This window comes from Gavia stellata, chromosome 2 (assembly GCF_030936135.1).
Source record: "Gavia stellata isolate bGavSte3 chromosome 2, bGavSte3.hap2, whole genome shotgun sequence".
NCBI classification, from domain to species: Eukaryota; Metazoa; Chordata; class Aves; order Gaviiformes; family Gaviidae; genus Gavia; species Gavia stellata.
Window position 1 is genome coordinate 43,652,295 of NC_082595.1, and position 16,815 is coordinate 43,669,109.

At 41.9% G+C, this 16,815-nt stretch overlaps 1 protein-coding gene across 1 annotated transcript in view; it reads left to right on the top strand.

Annotated features, from left to right (window-relative positions):
- TIAM2 (TIAM Rac1 associated GEF 2) overlaps positions 1-16,815 on the top strand; it is a 92,323-nt gene that overhangs the window by 41,059 nt on the left and 34,449 nt on the right. The window contains exon 13 of the mRNA XM_059828650.1: positions 59-319. Coding sequence (XP_059684633.1) covers positions 59-319 — 261 coding nt within the window. The remainder of the gene's footprint in view (positions 1-58; positions 320-16,815) is intronic.

Sequence of the window (16,815 nt, forward strand, 5' to 3'; positions counted from 1 at the left end):
TTCCCTCTTTTTTTTTCTCTTTTTTTTTTTCTTCTTCTTTCCTTTCACATGCTCCCAGGGCTCCGAGTGGGCAATGAAATCCTGAGCATAAATGGAGAGGCTGTGTCTGACCTTAACCTCAGGCAGATGGAGTTACTGTTTTCAGAGAGAAGCGTAATGCTTACTCTGAGAATGAACCATTACGGGACCCAGCAACCCTTATGTGCGTCCTGGTCAGATGGTGACATTTCCAGGGACCCAAAGAGTTTGTTGCCCCCTCCAAACCAGTCACAGCTCCTGGAAGAGTTTCTAGATAACTTCAAAAAGAACACAGCAAATGGTAAGAGCTTGACAATAATTCCATTACTTTCATCTGACTTCCAATATCGCTGTTTTTTAAAAACTCAATTATGTTTACAGTTCTGTGCTTGCCTCAGTGAGAAACCCAAGTACGAATTGTTTAAGTTCCATTTATGCTCCATATCTGTCTGTTATTTTGTTACTTTCTAGAAAGTAGAAATGGAACAGAATATGATCATTTCTGCAGGGAAATTATGTTCTTTTAATCTGTTTGGCTGCACCATCCAGAATTATCAAGTGCTCTCTTAACTGTTCTGTGTCATCTCGGATACCTCCAATACATCCATTTCCCAGGCATCGGTCGTTGAAATGATGTGATGGCTTTCAGAGGCAGAAGTATTGTTCTGTGTTTACCATGCTTTACATATGGTAAAGTACCGCATACATTAAGGGTACCTTAAATGGAATAATCATCATTACCTCAGAAAGAAGTCATTTAGCTCTGCTCCCACCCAATGACATTATTGTGTTCCCATTGGATATAGCTGCTCACTGTGTACAAGAAAGCCTATGAAATCAGCTTTCATAGGGATTGTTTTGCTACTACCTGCTCATATTTCTTACTCAATGTAATACCACTGTATTAAGCATCGAATGGAGGACATATCCTAACAGTGCTGTGTCAGGGTGAGATCCTGATGGATTTCCATATGAGAAGCACCAGGCAGGGAAGGTGCCAAAAGCCTATGTGGTAAGGACTGCTCTTGGATGACACCACGGCCTCCCAGCCCCAAGGAAGGTGCCAATGCTCACTGCTGGGTTGGCTTTTCAGCTGGAAACAGGAGGTGGCATGTAGAGGGGCACTGCCATGGGGGGTGAAGGACAGCTGTGGTCACCCTTCCCTTTCTTTAGCTGATCCTACTTCACGTGAGAAATACATCTTGTGATACCAGAATGCTTGTAAACGCCTGTCTGAAATAGAAGGTACGTGGGGATTTGCTCCCCTTCCTTCCCACGCCTTGACTATTTTTCAGACAAGACAGAAGCAAATTTAACTCTAGTTTCTTCAGTGTAAAAGTTGCAGTTTCCTTGCAGCACCTCTGGGGGATGCTAGTAAAATTCTGAGGAAAGCTAGCCAGGGCGTACTGCTGTACAAGGAGAGCAGCAAGAGGTACAAAAAGGGATCGCTGATTTTTGTATATAATTACGGTGGCAAGTGTTTTCTGATTGGAATTTTTTTCATAATTAAAAATGGGAGAAGAAAAAGAAACACATAGGAGAAGTTGTTAGAATGGATTTAATTATAAAGCAATTTTATTAGGTCATCTTTTGAAATTAAAAGAAATCTGAATACAAGACTTGTGATACAGTAAGTAGCATCTCTCTCAGGGGCCTTATTTCAATTTAAAATGCCATTAAATTGACGAGTGGCACATAAAAGTTAGTGTCGTAAAACAAAAATTATGATAGAGCTAATTAATTACATAATTATATCAGGGCTATCATTCAGCTTGTTGGCTTGATATCATAGGCCAGCGTTACCTGGAGTATTCAGTATAATAAATGCATGTGTCCATTCACTATATACCTCATGCCTCCAGGATAAATTTGCAACCTGTGCAAATATTCCATTATAATAGCAAATTACTGAAGTATGTATTATACTCTAAGCACTAGTGGATGAAGGGACGTAATATATTTGCTTTTCTGCTTAAAAGCAGCTAAGGAAGATTTATTTTATTCTGAAAGGGAACAAATAGTTCTAAATTAAGCTTCATGAGAAGGACTTCCATGTTTATTGAATTCAGTGCTTAGTGTCTGATCACCTGATCGGGTTCAAATAGAAACAGAAGAAAACGGCATTATTTTGAATTAATAGATAATCGTAAAGGGTTTAACTGTCCTATGTCCTGTTACTCAGGAATTGAGTAAGATTTTAGATAAGAAGAGGGGGTATTTAATGATCCGAGCAGGGATTTGGAGGCCAGAGACTCTTAAATTCACATCCAGTGTGTAATACTGTCTCCTTTCATAGAGTTGAGTGAGTCACTCTTAAGACCACAGTTTTCAAGAATAATTTCTGACATTTGCTTGTCCATGTTGAGCCTGTTCTTCCAAGGCAGCACCTTTGAAAGTCAGTTAGTGCCAGTGGAGGGGGACCTCTTTCAAAAATCAAGCACAATTTGGCTCAAGTTATATACTTGGAGTTAAAAACTTTAATGTTTCTGCTGTTGCCTCCCTGTTTTAAAAATTAACTAACTCTATTTATCTTTCTAGAGTACTATGAGGATTAATGAGCTAAAATTAACAAAGTGCTTGGAAAATAGAGGTTTTCAGCACTGAGTCACGCGGTAATACCCTGCCTGGTGCTTGGTGACAACCACGAGGCGAAAGCAAAACAGAAATCACTTTAAATCACTGGCTTCGTATAACCTGGGTGGTAATAGTTTGTCCACGTTTGTTTACAGTTTTGTAACTGCTCAGCATAACTCTCATCAATGCTTTTTCCTATGTATTCTGCTATGTTGAGGATACCCAATTATACCTCGTGGCAAACTTTGGCAGCCTTTACTGTACAGAAGGGAAGTGACTGACTTTCTCCAAAGCCACTAACTCTGCCACTCCTAAAAATCTTTCCCAGTGAATTTTCTGTGAGAGTGATTCATTTTCTCCAAGAGGTTGCTGTACCCTTCTAGCTGTATTTTGGACCTGCTGTGGTCATATCATTTAATCTCCCACATGGCAATGCTATGTGCTTGCTGCTTAGCTGCTTGGCTAGTAATAAGCTTATCCTGGAAAAGAAATGAGATTAAATACTTTTAATAAATGCACTCATAAATGTGGAAAACCAAATAACAGAGCAGCTAAATTTGCTCCAAGCTCCAGTGCTAAGGAAATTGAACAAATGTTTGTGTAGAATTAAAAAATGAGGGAATTGGACTGGAATTCTTACAACCGTGGAGGAAAAAAATGCCTCATTTTAACATGGCATGGATATTTGAGGAATGAACAGCAGAGAGGGTGTGAGGATTGAAAACTGTATATTTAGGGCAACCCCATGTGGGTTAATGGTATATCTATAGAGTGCTGAGGCGGGAGGTAGAAGCGTTAGTAGGTGTGAAACCCCATTGCAGAATGTGAGTTGCTGTCAGAGTTGGGCAATTTCTTTTTTCCCCAGCAAGTGGGTTTTTGCCAAAAAACCTGTCATTTCTGGTTAGCTGACACTGTTGAAATCAACCCTGATTTGTAAATAGATATCTGTGATTAAAAGAAAAAAAGAAGAAAGAAAGAAGAAAGTGGGGGATGGCAGTTTGGATATGCTTTTACAAGTTTCGATGAAGAAACACTTTCATCTGGGAGGGTTAGAGAGCTAAATGGGAAAGAAAGCATTAAAAAAAAAAAATAAAAAAAAATAAAGATGGACATACTGTTCCTTCACTCCCCATTGTACTCCTCATCTTTGGGTTAGGGCACTTACCTTCTGTGCGGGATCTGGGTTCCTGTCTGGCCCATCTTTCTAGAGGTGTGGTCCCAGGAACCATGAAGAAGGCTTGGGTGCTGCTGACAAGGGGGAGGCTTGCTCCTCCTCCTCTGCACCACCTAGCCCTCCCTTCAAGCCCCATAGCACTCGTCCCGCCCCTATGCTGGCAGCGGCACTTGCTGGAGCCCTTGATGAAGCTAATTAAGGAGAAAACTTTCTTTCCCCCGCTCCCCTGCAAACTCAGTGAGTTGAACCGGCCGGTGCAGAGGTCTGACAAGGGCCAGAGCCAGGTAAGCAGGAGGAGGAGGAGCGGGGAGCAGGCAGGTGCCGGGGGAGAGCTGGTTGCAAGGAGACCTACTGTCAGAGGCAGCAAGCTCCCTTTCAGCCGACCTTCCCACAGAGCACCTCTCTAGCCATTTTGGAGCATGGGTTTTGCCCTCTGCTTTCCCACCTCTCGCGCTGGTCCCTGGCAGCAGTGTAGTCTGGGACATGCAGGTTTGAGTCGCTCCTGATGAAGCTATTTCACATTGTATAAAGCATGGCTGGAGTCAGACAGTCAGGGTTTGTGCTGTTTGACAAGTAGCTGGGATGTGTGCTGGAGAGGAGCAATGACATTTCAGCTCCTGATCTGCTAAACATTGAGATATTTTTGCAAAATGTAACGGCTTCAGAAGGAGGATTAGTGGTTTGAACCCTCACGTGGGAAGTGGCTCTTCTGTTTCCCAAGACACAAGCCACTTCTGATTTTAATCTTAGTAAGCACGCACAGAAGCAAAGCACATCAGTTCGCAACAAGTTTAATTTTGATGTGACTAAATTCTTTTTAGAAATGTGGTCGTAATAAATAATAATTAGTTTGGATTCAATTCCAAGGTACTTCCTGTTTCAAATATGCTTCGCTCGCTAGGTTGTTTAGATGCCTCTGTAAAGCGTAATTGCAACTCACAGCTTCTCCAGAAAACTTTGCTCCATTCAGCTTCATCAGGTGCCACCCAGCCGAGGGAGGAAAAGAGAGACAGAGGCTGGCTCTGTAGTGAGCTGGTTGTATTCATGTCGCTGCGCGTGCCTCTCCAGGTAGCGCTCCCTGCATCTTTTTCCAGCCTCAGCCCAGCCTGAATATCAGAAAGACCTATGTGTCCCTCTTAAGAAAAGAGGGAGGCCGTGAAACTAAGGTGGTCTGTAGCCTCCAGCAGCTGGGGGCTGTGCCTGGAGCACTGGCTCAGACCGCTCTGCTTGTTGCTGTTTGCCCATAGGTTTTAAAGCATTTCATAAGTGTCTTTTAATGTAATGTTCAAAGCATTTTGTAAACAGAAGTAAAACTTAACTGAAAAACACTTCTAAAATAACTTCTAGTTCTTCCCAGATCAGGTCCTGTTTGTTTGCTTAGCTGCTGTTTCGACATTTAAATTCTCTTTCATCGTGCTGTAGGGTATGGCCTTCATTGCACTGCATGTGTGAGGAATCAAAGATACTTATTTTTATTCTTTCACAGGAAACTCTTTTGAGCTCAGAAGAGGTGAATATTCCTTCTTAGCTTCCTGAGTCCCAAGGACGCCCACAGTCCTGTTAGATGTGGGCCCTGATCTGTGTTAGTTGTGCAGGTCTGCACACATCGCTCCCTCTTGCCTGGTGGATCTAATACCAGATATCCGGTGGTTTTGCATGGTGTGAGGCAACACACTAGAAAAGCAGTGCCTCTTTTTAACGTAGACATGTAGCTGTCTATGCAGCATGACTGCTTATCTGCCTGGAGATCGATGTCTGCTGGGTTTTCTTTTTTTTACTCATTACCCAATTTACTTCAGCAGGAAGCGACGTAGATGTGATAGGACATGCAGTGGCTGGTCATCAAAGCAAGCTCAGAGGTGAGGTGTGTGTTTCCAGTAGTCTTGGACAACTGTGGAAGGCTGGCTCCTCCGTTCCAGCCATTTGTGTGCCGTTAATGCAAGTGTCTTTGTCCTTCACTATTGTGAATCATTGGGAAAAGACTAGGTCTGGCCTGTGACAGTATTTGGGACTGTAGCAGTGTAGAGGTTAAATCAAAGAAAGCGTTTGCCTCTTCAGAAGCTGGATCCATAGGAGCACTCATTGCCTACTGCATGTTTTGCAATACAGAGTGTTTCCCAAGATTGGTGGTTTAATGAGCTCTTGCTGGCACTTGACAAACTGTCCTATTGGCTTCCTGCTAGGTGTGTATGCTGCAAATTAAAAGGCTGTTTATGCTATAAAATGGGACAGACTTAAATGCTCTTCATTGTGCTTTTCTACTGAAAGAGCGTTCTGTTCTGCTTTGCTAAATGCTGCTATGATTGAATCCCTGTGAAGTCAGTGGGCCAAATTGTTTTTTCCTGGTGTAAACTCCATTAAACTCTGTGGACCTGCACCTTCTGGCTCAGTGACAATATGTAGGCATAAATCATGACATTGCCCGTCCTACTGAATTCTGTAGAGTGACAATACGGACAGCAAGGAGATTGATTAATGATGATAAAGTTAGAGACATCCATTTATAGACCAGTGCCTTAGGCATAATTTAAAACACATCAAACAGCAGATGTTCTGTGTTTCACAGAGGTAAGGTTGTTTGAGTAATTACAAAAACTAGTTGTCTAAGCTAGCCACAAATTCTTGCTAAACTATTAAGTAACTTCTTTTTTCCCCCTTTTTCCTTTCTGTTTTTGTTACTTTTGTGCCTATAAATCTGAGATGGAGAAGAAAATATACCACTAAGGTGGTACACTTGGTACTTGGGCAGGGCCAGGTCCATTTCCTTTCCAGCTCTCCTCGGTGCAAATGACCTCTGAGAATGGCCAAAGATGTCCCATGTGAGCAATCCCGCAGTAGCAACAGAAACCAGGAGAGGAGCCACTGACAGTAGCCCTGCATGTCCAGCCACCCTAGCCTGGAAGACCTAATGGCAGCAGTGGGCTGCAGCCTTTGCTGACACCTGTGGCCACTTGATGGTGGCCACCCAGCATGGGCTCTGCTGTGTCTTCCTCCTCCATACCGCAGCCGCACATCTCTGGTTGTTGAACTGGAATAGAAGGGTGATGCACTAGCTACGACTAACACTAGCCTTCAACGAGACTGTGTCTAAGAAGGCATTTGTTATGCACTTAGGAAACAAATGTATTTAGGTAACAATTTGAGAAGCCAGTGTGAAGTGTTAAGCTTAAAACTGGAAAGCCTGAACAGTTGTCTGACTGGCAGGTACTTGGACAGAGAAAGTTTAGAAAGTTAAATAACCCTATAAAAACATACCATTGATGTGCAGGGAGTAATCCGGCATTGCTACAGAAGTGCAGGCAGCTATTTCCTATTATGTTGCTAATTTGTATCTCGTATTGATTACTGAATTAGCAAATGAGTCAAATTACTTTGCTTCATGATGAACAGTTAACTGACAAAGGAACTCCCAAGGGATCTAAAGGACTCTGCTCCAGCTTCAAAATGGATGTTTCTGCAGATATTTAGAAAAAAAGAAAGGAAAGCATAAAGCAGCCTACAGAAAGTCATACTTGCAGAAGTAGGTGGCTGACTGGAGCTAAGCCACTGTTCAGCATGTGGCCCAACATGTCTGAAGCAAGCTGTACGATACAAGAATATTTGCATGAACATACTAGCTTTTTCTAAACGTTAAAATGTGGAGTGTTTAAAGGAGAAGCGTTACTTTCCTCACTGAAGGATGAGAACAAAGTAGAGAGACTTGTCCTGCTTAAGCGTTTCAGACCCTGGCTAGAAATGAGAGTTTCTCTTTGTCTAGGCAGTATCAGACCTGAAAAAAGAAGTAGCCTGGTTGCATTGTCCTTCAGGAAGCATGTAGAGCACCTTCTGATGTTTCATAGTTTGCTCCCCGAAGCCAAAACATATGGATGAGAGGGGCCATGAAGGGAACCTTCTTGTCTGGCCCATAATTGCATGTCCTATTTGGTAACGATTAGTCTTGTCAGTGACAGGCATCTATTAATTCTGTGTTTAAGAACCCTATCTAGGACGACTGATGTTATGACAGCTGTATGCTAATTTTCCTTCCAGATTTAACATCTTGAATGAATTCCTGAATGAAGTTTCTAGCTACGCCAAAGAGTCAGTTGTTACAGCTTTGAAGCTAAGCTGAGAACATACCTTCCAGCCAGTCGTAAAATAGGTTACATTTGCCTAGGACAACAAGAAGCGATAAAAGCCAAAATAGCTTGCAGAGATTAAAAAGTTTCTGAATTATTAAAATCCAGTGCATTTTATTGGTGTTTCTTTAACATGTTTAGTTTTAGTTTTCTAGAAACTGAAGTTACTTGTATTAGTAGACTCAAGTCATGTTAATTTAGCAATGAGAATTTGAGCTAGTTGGTATCTGAAGTTAGGTCAGAGGCTTTCAGAAGGACTTGAAAATTTCCTAGGCAAAAAGAGGAAGGGGTTTTTGAATTGGTAATAAATTTAGTGTTTCACTGTCTTTTTAACTGTTGGTTAAAGCAGCATGAAAGCTGTAAACCACTGTACAGTTAATAACCACAGTTACTGCCTGCAGATTGTTTTGAATTTACTCCAGCATTGGAGTGTGAACGCTTAAGAAGTAATACTTGCCTGTGAGTACCAGCTGTGGGGAAACAACTGAACTGGCACTGTGCAATAGCTAAAAACTTACATAAATTCCAGTTAAAATTACTGAATTGAGCTAACATGAACAGTCCCGTAATTCTGGGAGACTTAATTGGAGATTAATAAGAATCTGCACTTAGGGTCCATGGTACCTCAGTTGTTTGCCCAGATTCATAGAGAACCCCAATGAAGATGTAGAGTGACTCGAACTGCTTTGGCTTTCAGCGTGAAGTGGTGGAGGATATGATGTGTGACAATGGATATTTCTCATCTGTGGCTGCAACCTACCTGCCTTCTCTTAGATCTGTTTCCTTAGTGCAAAAGCTACCTGGAGACAACTTTTAGTCTAGAAATCAAATGTGGCTGTAAAAGCTCCTCATGAATAAGCTCAGTCTGTAGTAGCCATTTTTCATATGTCGAGGCTTGTACTGGTAGGACATAAGAGTACAAAAATTTATTTGTTTGTTTGTTTGTTTGTTTGTTTATTTGCTGCTGTGACTTGCAGAGGAAATATATCAACAGCTTGAGGTAAAGTAGAACCTTTCAGTGCACTTTTCCTAGGTGGAAGTCAGCTCTCCACATGTCACTTGAGCTGGACCATTCTTGTGTTACGGGCTCTGATTTTTTTTTCAGCTGACTTACCACCGTATTTATAATTCTTTGGCCAATCCTTCTTTGGCCAAAGAGGGTTTAGAGGAAAAAAAACTGCTTTTGTATGAAGGCCTTAAAGAACTGTATGTCTCCAAACACCTCCTGATGTTTCCAGACCTGGGCCTTCATGATGGAAACCCTGGAGCAACTCCAGTGTCCTCTTGTATCACAGCTTTACTAAGCCTACCTAGCTTTATCCCCACACCTCATCTTCTAGACCCTCCTTGCTTTTACTAGCAATTTCTCCTGTGCAAATGGCCATTGTGGGACAGTTAATGAATCTTCCATGGGAGCTTGTCTTCTCCTCCCAGAACTCTCTTGCTTTTCTCCTTCCTGACCACAGTTAATGTGCTCTTTGCAACCTAGACAGAAATTTAAAGGGCTGCAGAGTTTGCATGGGCTCTGTCCTGGATGCCAGCTTCTGGGTGCCCCTTCTGTGCTGATCCCTGGGGAGAACATAAGCCAAAGAACTTGAAAGGTCTGATCCTCACATAAGCAACACATACAAGTTATTCATAACTGAACTAGTGAACCCAGAACCCTTCATATCTCTCTGGTGAAACTTGGATTCCTTCTTTAACAGAGATTGTGAGAATGTCTCTTGAAAGCCATTCAGTAAATTGCTTTGGATCAACTGTTACTTTTTGAAAGTTATTTCTTGAAGTCTTTCAGAAAGGAAAAGGATACAGAAGGAAATGCTTACATACCTATTTTTTAACTTCATTACAAAAGAGTAAATATATTGTTGAAAACATGAAATAGATTTAGTTGTATCAAACCAAAAGAAGTAAGCACATGCCTGCTACCTGGCAGGCTAAACCGTTAAACTGAAGTTATGACTACTGGTCTCTAAGGGAGCATTTTTAGAGTTCACCACACTGATATTTCTCTTCTCCAGGCAATGCTGGAATGCTTCACCTACCACTCCCTGTTTTTCAGTAAGTCTGAAGGCATTAAGACCACCAAGGCTTTGTACCTTTCTGAGAGTTGGCTCAGACATTAGTATTATTTGCACCAGGGATTTTGGAAATATTTGTTATCTTCTCTTGGAAGCTTACTTTCCTCTTGATAGTAACATTGGCTAGAAGAATATGGGAACTGCAAGCTTATCATAATTAACTGATCAGTCTGGAGAATTCACACAACAATGAAAAATGCAGCTTTCCATACACCTGGCTTAACTTTATTACCCAGATGTAATATCTCATTTCCATCTAAACCATGCAGCCGTGTTATGGAGACTCTCTGTAATGGGAAGAGGAAGAATATCCTACATGCTGAAGATTGTCTGCTTTGTGTTTTATTGGTGTATTTATAGAGCATTTGGGAATTAGTGAAAATATTGAATACATTCTTTCCTAGTGGATAGATTGGACCTCCTATAATTCCTTATAATTATGGATCCTGATTTTTTTCAAGCTAAAATTCATGTTAGTATTCTCAGAAGTAAGTTTGCCCACTTTATTGTTGTTTTGCAACATCTATCAGAAATCACTGGACAATACCTGTGTTTAAAAATGCTGTCAATTGCTCTGATCTGAGATCAGGGTATCTGTCTTATACAGACTAGACCAAGCTCATCGTAATTGCTTGAAGTTCTCTGTGTGTCTGTTGCCATATCTGAAGCATCTAACTATTGCAGATTAAAAACTGCAGTGGAGAGGATGAGAAATGAGAGCCCCATTTTCCCTCTCAAACGCCAGAGAACTACAAACAAGAGAAAGATCAGTTTGTAGCAGAGTAACCACTGGAGTTACTGAACACCTGAGCTGGAACCAGCAAGCGACTGGGGTGTAGGACAACTGCTGGGGCTTCTTCACCAATGTGCACTTGTGATATAAGCATTCTCTTAGTCATAAACACTCTTTGCCAGGATCTTTACACACCAGCACTAATGAAACTTGAAGTCTTGTGCTCTACTGAACAGACAGAGGCTTCTGGCCATCTGTTTGCCTGTGCAGCTGTATTTAGGCATCTGTGTAATATCCGTGCTACGTTGGTGACGGAGGAACCTAGGATGGGAAGAAATTTCTGGACTCAGTGAGTCCAGTCCTGAGCTAGTTGAGGCTTTCCACAACCCTATTGACACATTTATCATATTCCATTTTAAAACAGGAGAGACTGTTTGCATTCTTTGCTCCCAGGTAAGCCTGTTCCAGAAATTTGTTCCTGTGATGGTTGAAAGCGAGTCTTCTAATTGCCAGCGTAGACGTATTCCTGGCCAATGTTACAACTGATCAGTATCTGCTGGCCTTGACCATTGCTTAAGTAGCTCTAGCTCACAACTACATGTTGTTAACCCCTTCTCCACACTTCCACACTTTTCCTTTTATGTTTCCAACTGATGAGCCACAGCTTACAGAAGGAATTGTTCTTACTGGTCCCTGAAACTTTGTTCTATGTGATTTCATTCTGGGACTGTGGCTCCATCTTCAAGGTCATCCTGCATCTCCTTTATGCATCTCCAGTCATGCTTTTAATTAATGCTGTGTATTAACTTGGAATGATCAAAGAATTTAATCAGAGTACTTCCTATTGTACTTTCTTTGCTGAAACAAATAATGCAAATATGCAGTAAAATTGGTCCCCAAATGCACCTTGGACAAAATCTACCATTAGCCTTTCCCAGGCCTAGAAGTTCATTCAGACCAATCTATTGTTATCTTACCTGCAAGCCAGTTCTGCCTTGTTTTAATTCCTATCCTTTTCATTTTAGTTAATAATTACCCTTGGGATATTATAAAGGTTTCTTTTTTTTCTCTTTTTTTTGTTTTTTAAATAAGTTTCCAGAAGATTGGATTTATTCTGTGTTCCTTGTCTTTAAAAACATCTTTTATCAAAGGCAGATATCAAGTTAGTTTGACACAGTCTGTTTACCCATACTGTATGTATATAATTTTCCATTTATCTCCACATTTTTAATTTTTCTTTCCTTGAATTTATTGTGAGAGCCTTGGGTTACTACGTAGGTCACAGACCTGTCGTTTCCTACATTAGATTTCCCCAATATTCTCATTCCTTCTTTAAACGTAGCTGTTGCCTGTTATTCACCAGCTGCATAGCATCATCCTCTTCCCCATCATCAGTTGAACCATTTATTAAACCCCTTGCTCTTGAGTTTCCATTTCATATGCCAGGTTTTAAATGTTGAGAGCTAAAGAAAGTTTAATCCTCTGCTGAGTTGCATGAGTGCAACTTGGTTTGTACCTACCTCAGACATGGTCATTTTCTAGTCATTAATTGCTATCCTGCCTCACTCTTCCCTGCTGAGGACAGACAGATTTCAGCCTGGATCAGTCATGTCCTACGGGACTAGCTTTACCATGAGCTTTAGAGTCTGAATGGATTTGCTATAGTGAATGTTTGGTGATACGGTAAGTGGATCAGGTGGAATTGGGTATATGAGGAAAGACTTACAGCTACTGGCTGTTAATAAAGCATCTTGCCTTAGCCGAGACAGACCCAGGTTCAGTTTCCTAGCCTGAATCTGACAGAGCAGGAGACTTCATCTCTCTCCTACACCATGGATGAAATATCCTGGTGCCAAGGTACTTCTGTGTGCTCTGTGGTGTCTCTTTCTCAGAGTTTTGGCAAAAAAAAAAAAAAAAAAAAAGTCATCGTGTAAAAGGATATGGTTTCATTCTGATACAAAGCAAACCATTTTTGCAATCTCAGAAATGTTGCAGAATGGAAAGCCGATTTTCCCTATTGGTGTAGTCACTGCATTTTTACTGAGGTCAGGACTGCCTGTGCCTGTTAGAGTGCTTCTTTACTTGCTGAGGATAGTTATCAAGTGATGCACACATCTGCTGCTCCCGCTAGATCTGAAAAGGATGCCCTGCAGTGGTCTCCATTTGTCTTGGAGTGAGAGACTGAGTACATTTGATTTTGCAGTGTTGTCTTCTTGTGTAGAGCTAGAAGGAGTTTTTTGTTCAATTTAACATTGTCAGTAGAGTGGCGGGTGGAAACACACCCTCTTGCTGTAGTTTGAAAAAGGGGGTGGTTACACCACCTACGTAGTGCTTGACATTTGATAACACTTAACATACTTGTGATGATTATTTGGCATTTTTTGAAATGGGTGAGAAAACTCTAAAACAGAACAAATTCTGAAGTATTGTGAAAAAAAGAATTTTAAAAGAAACAGGATCCTCAGTTCCTACTTTCTCCTCATGGTAATTTTGCCTTTGCAGTGAGCAGCTAAAGTGGTAAGAGCAGCGCTGACTAGAAAGTAATTAAGGCTTCTTCATTAATTAAACAGAAGGAAAGAGATAAGTGACATTTGCATTTGTGGATGGCTTCTTTATGGTAAATGAATTGCCGGATGGTCGATGTTGATGTTTTCCAGTTGATTTCCTTTGGTTTCTTGGCTGGGATTGTAGCACAGATTATTATTGTCTCACACATCTGCTAGAGGATGTGTTTCCATTGTACCTCGCCGCTCACAAACATGTGAATAACTTCCATATTGACCACTTGTATGTGTATCACCTCATCGACGTGGGAAGAGACATTCCTGTAGGCGTACAGAGCTCTTGGATATGCTGTATGTGTTTGGTTTTCTCACCGACTGTCCCATCTGTGTGCTCTGTGCCTACTTTTAATTGAATGATGAGTAGCGAGGAGCATGACCTAGGAAGTATCCTTTCTTTCAGTTTTTAGTGGTTACATTATAATTTCTCTAGAATGCCTGTGAGTCAGGTGTCTGCCTGCCAGCAAGGCACAACATTGCAGGAGTAATGTCCTTCTTCTTTGGTGATGCTGTTGGTAGCTGAAGGTGCTGAGCAGGTTCTTAGTACTTGGTCATTCATTCCTAGAAACCAAGCAAAAAGTTTGTTATGCATTTCATATGATGTAGTTAAGCTTTTCATATAATGGCATTTTTCCCCTGTGCTTTTCTGAGAATTTTAGCATTTATCTGAGGTTGTTACCCTTCTTGTTTGCAACAAGCTGACTGTATTGGGTTTGCATGGCAGGGTTTTGCTATCGGGGGGGCTACAGGGGTGGCTTCTGTGAGAAGCTGCTAGAAGCTTCCCCTGTGTCCAACAGGGCCAATGCCAGCCGGCTCCAAGATGGACTCGCTGCTGGCCAAGGCTGAGCCCATCAGCAACGGTGGTAGTGCCTCTGTGATAACGTATTTAAGAAGGGGGAAAAAAACCTGCACAACTGCAGCTGGAGAGAGGAATGAGAATATTTGAGAGAAACAGCTCTGCAGACACCAAGGGCAGTGAAGAAGGAGGGGGAGGAGGTGCTCCAGGCGCCGGAGCAGAGATTCCCCCACAGCCCCTGGTGAAGACCATGGTGAGGCAGGCTGTCCTCCTGAGGCCCATGGAGGTCCACGGTGGAGCAGATATCCACCTGCAGCCTGTGGAGGACCCCAGGCCAGAGCAGGTGGATGCCTGAAGGAGCCTGTGACCCCATGGGAAGCCCGTGCTGGAGCAGGCTCCTGGCAGGACCTGTGGAGGGAGGAGCCCACGCTGGAGCAGGCTGACTGGCAGGACTTGTGACCCCATGGGGGACCCATGGTGGAGCAGTTTGTGAAGAACTGTTGCCTGTGGGAAGGACTGACATTAGAGAAGTTCATGGAGGACTGTCTTCCATGGGAGGGACCCCACGCTGGAGCAGGGGAAGAGTGTGAGGAGTCCTCCCCCTGAGGAGGAAAGAGCGGCAGAAATGTGTGATGAACTGACCGCAACCCCCATTCCCTGTCCCCCTGTGCTGCTGGAGGGGAGGAGGTAGAGAATTCAGGAATAAAGTTAAGCCTGGGAAGAAGGGAGGGGTGGGGGCAGGTGTTTTTAAGATTTAGTTTTATTTCTCATTATCCTACTCTGATTTGATTGATAATAAATTAAATTAATTTCCCCAAGTCGAGTCTGTTTTGACCATGATGGTAATTTGTGAATGATCTCTCCCTGTCCTTATCTTGACCCATGAGACCTTCATTATATTTTCTTTCCCCAGTCCAGCTGAGCGGCTTTGGTGGGCACCTGGTATCCAGCCAGGATCATCCCACCACACTAACTTTGTATTTTAGTGTCTGGAGACACTCCTGTTAGCTAGATCAGAAGAGATCTGCTTAAGAGGTTCCTGTCCTTCCCAGATGGAAGTGATACACATTTCAACTCACCATGTGTGGGTGGGGGGGGGTGTGTGTGTAAACAGGACAGAGAGGTGTGCTGCAGTAGAGAAAAATTATGTTAAAAGATTTAAACCAAGTTTTGTTTAACCCAATATTATCAGTCCCTTTTTTCTCCCAGGCAGGTTTATCACAAGTTTGTCAATAGAATAAATCAAAGCTACTACTGTAATGGAACTGTGTAGGCAGACTTAGTCATGGTATACTCACCATTACTATGCTGGAAAGCCTCTCAAGCGATGTTTCCGGCAAAGTAGTCCATGTTTTCTTTAACTAGTCAGTAATGTAATTGTAGTAAGGTAAGTAACATTAGAGGTAGTTTATTAGTAACAATACTAATAAAAAAAAAATTGCCAGGAAGTGCTGATTTGACCTCGCATTTGGATGATTTTTAGGGATGTAAATCTCCTTGCATACTTTTCTGTACTCATTCCCAGCAAAGATCCAGAACGTTATATACTGGAATGATTTTGTGCTCACACAGCTGTAACATTTCTCTTAATTCTGTGCATGCTCTCTAAAGTTTTATTGCTAGTTTTGCCTGAAAGGATAGTGGTTACCCAGCCTGTAAGATAACAGTTTTACATTACTACTTTTGAACATCTTTGTTAATATGAATCCCATTGTAGAGCTAAATCCAAATTTGGATGTTTAAAGAAAATACATTTTGTATGGTTTGGCTTGTTACTCCCCTTCCATTTAGAAGTAGGGAGAATTTCAATATTAAACTTTGCTGCTGTGTTTATGTCCTTAGGCTTTGCACTTGAAACTACCCGTTCGCTAAGGTAGCACTCATTTTCTTTGCCCCTTGATTTGTTTTTTTTTTTAGCTATGCAGCTTCTATGTTCTTTGGGAGTAGTTTGATGGTTTGTAGGAGCAGATCCAAAGGAAGTCTGCTTCCACAGTAAAAGAAGGAAAGGGAGACAGGATATGGGTGCTAAACTGATCAACAAGCCATACGTCCTTCCTTCCTTCCCTCCCTCCCCCTGTTAGTTTGGCATACAACGTGCAGTAGGATGTCCTTTTTCACCTTGGATCCTTTCCATGTAACTTTTTTTAGTTTTTACTATTGAAAATAACACTTACAGTTGCTTACCGTAACTGCCATCAGCAATACATTCTGCCAATAGCAAATGCTATAAAAATGGGCAAGACTATACAGACCTACCTCCTACAGTCCTATGGACTACAAAGGAAAAACAAAGGTGAGGGTGAAGGGAGGAAAAGATAGGTCGTATGGACAACATGATACGATTTTCTGTTTGCCTACTTTGGGGGTTGTTATCCTGCTTTCTTCTGTTCCTGTTGTCTGCTGATTGTTTTACCTTATTTTCCTCTTCCTGCATTTATGCTTTCTCTTCATTGCTTGCGTAGGTTAGTTTTACTTCCTGTTTTGTAAAGGATAAATATGTTTAATGGTCACTTTGTAAAATCAGGGAAAGGATGTAGGTTTTTTTCTCATTAGCTAGCTACCTGAGATCAAACTCTAGACCCTTTATGCCACTGCAACATCTATCTCAGGTGCATGTTGTTTGGAGGTATGGGGGAGAAGTGCGTTAAAACCAGAAGGCAAGTAAAAAGAGCACACCTGGGAAGCAACAGAAAATAATATCCTCACCCCCAAGAAAATGTTATTTAAAAGTCAGTTCAAGTTTTAGGGGTTGGCTTACCT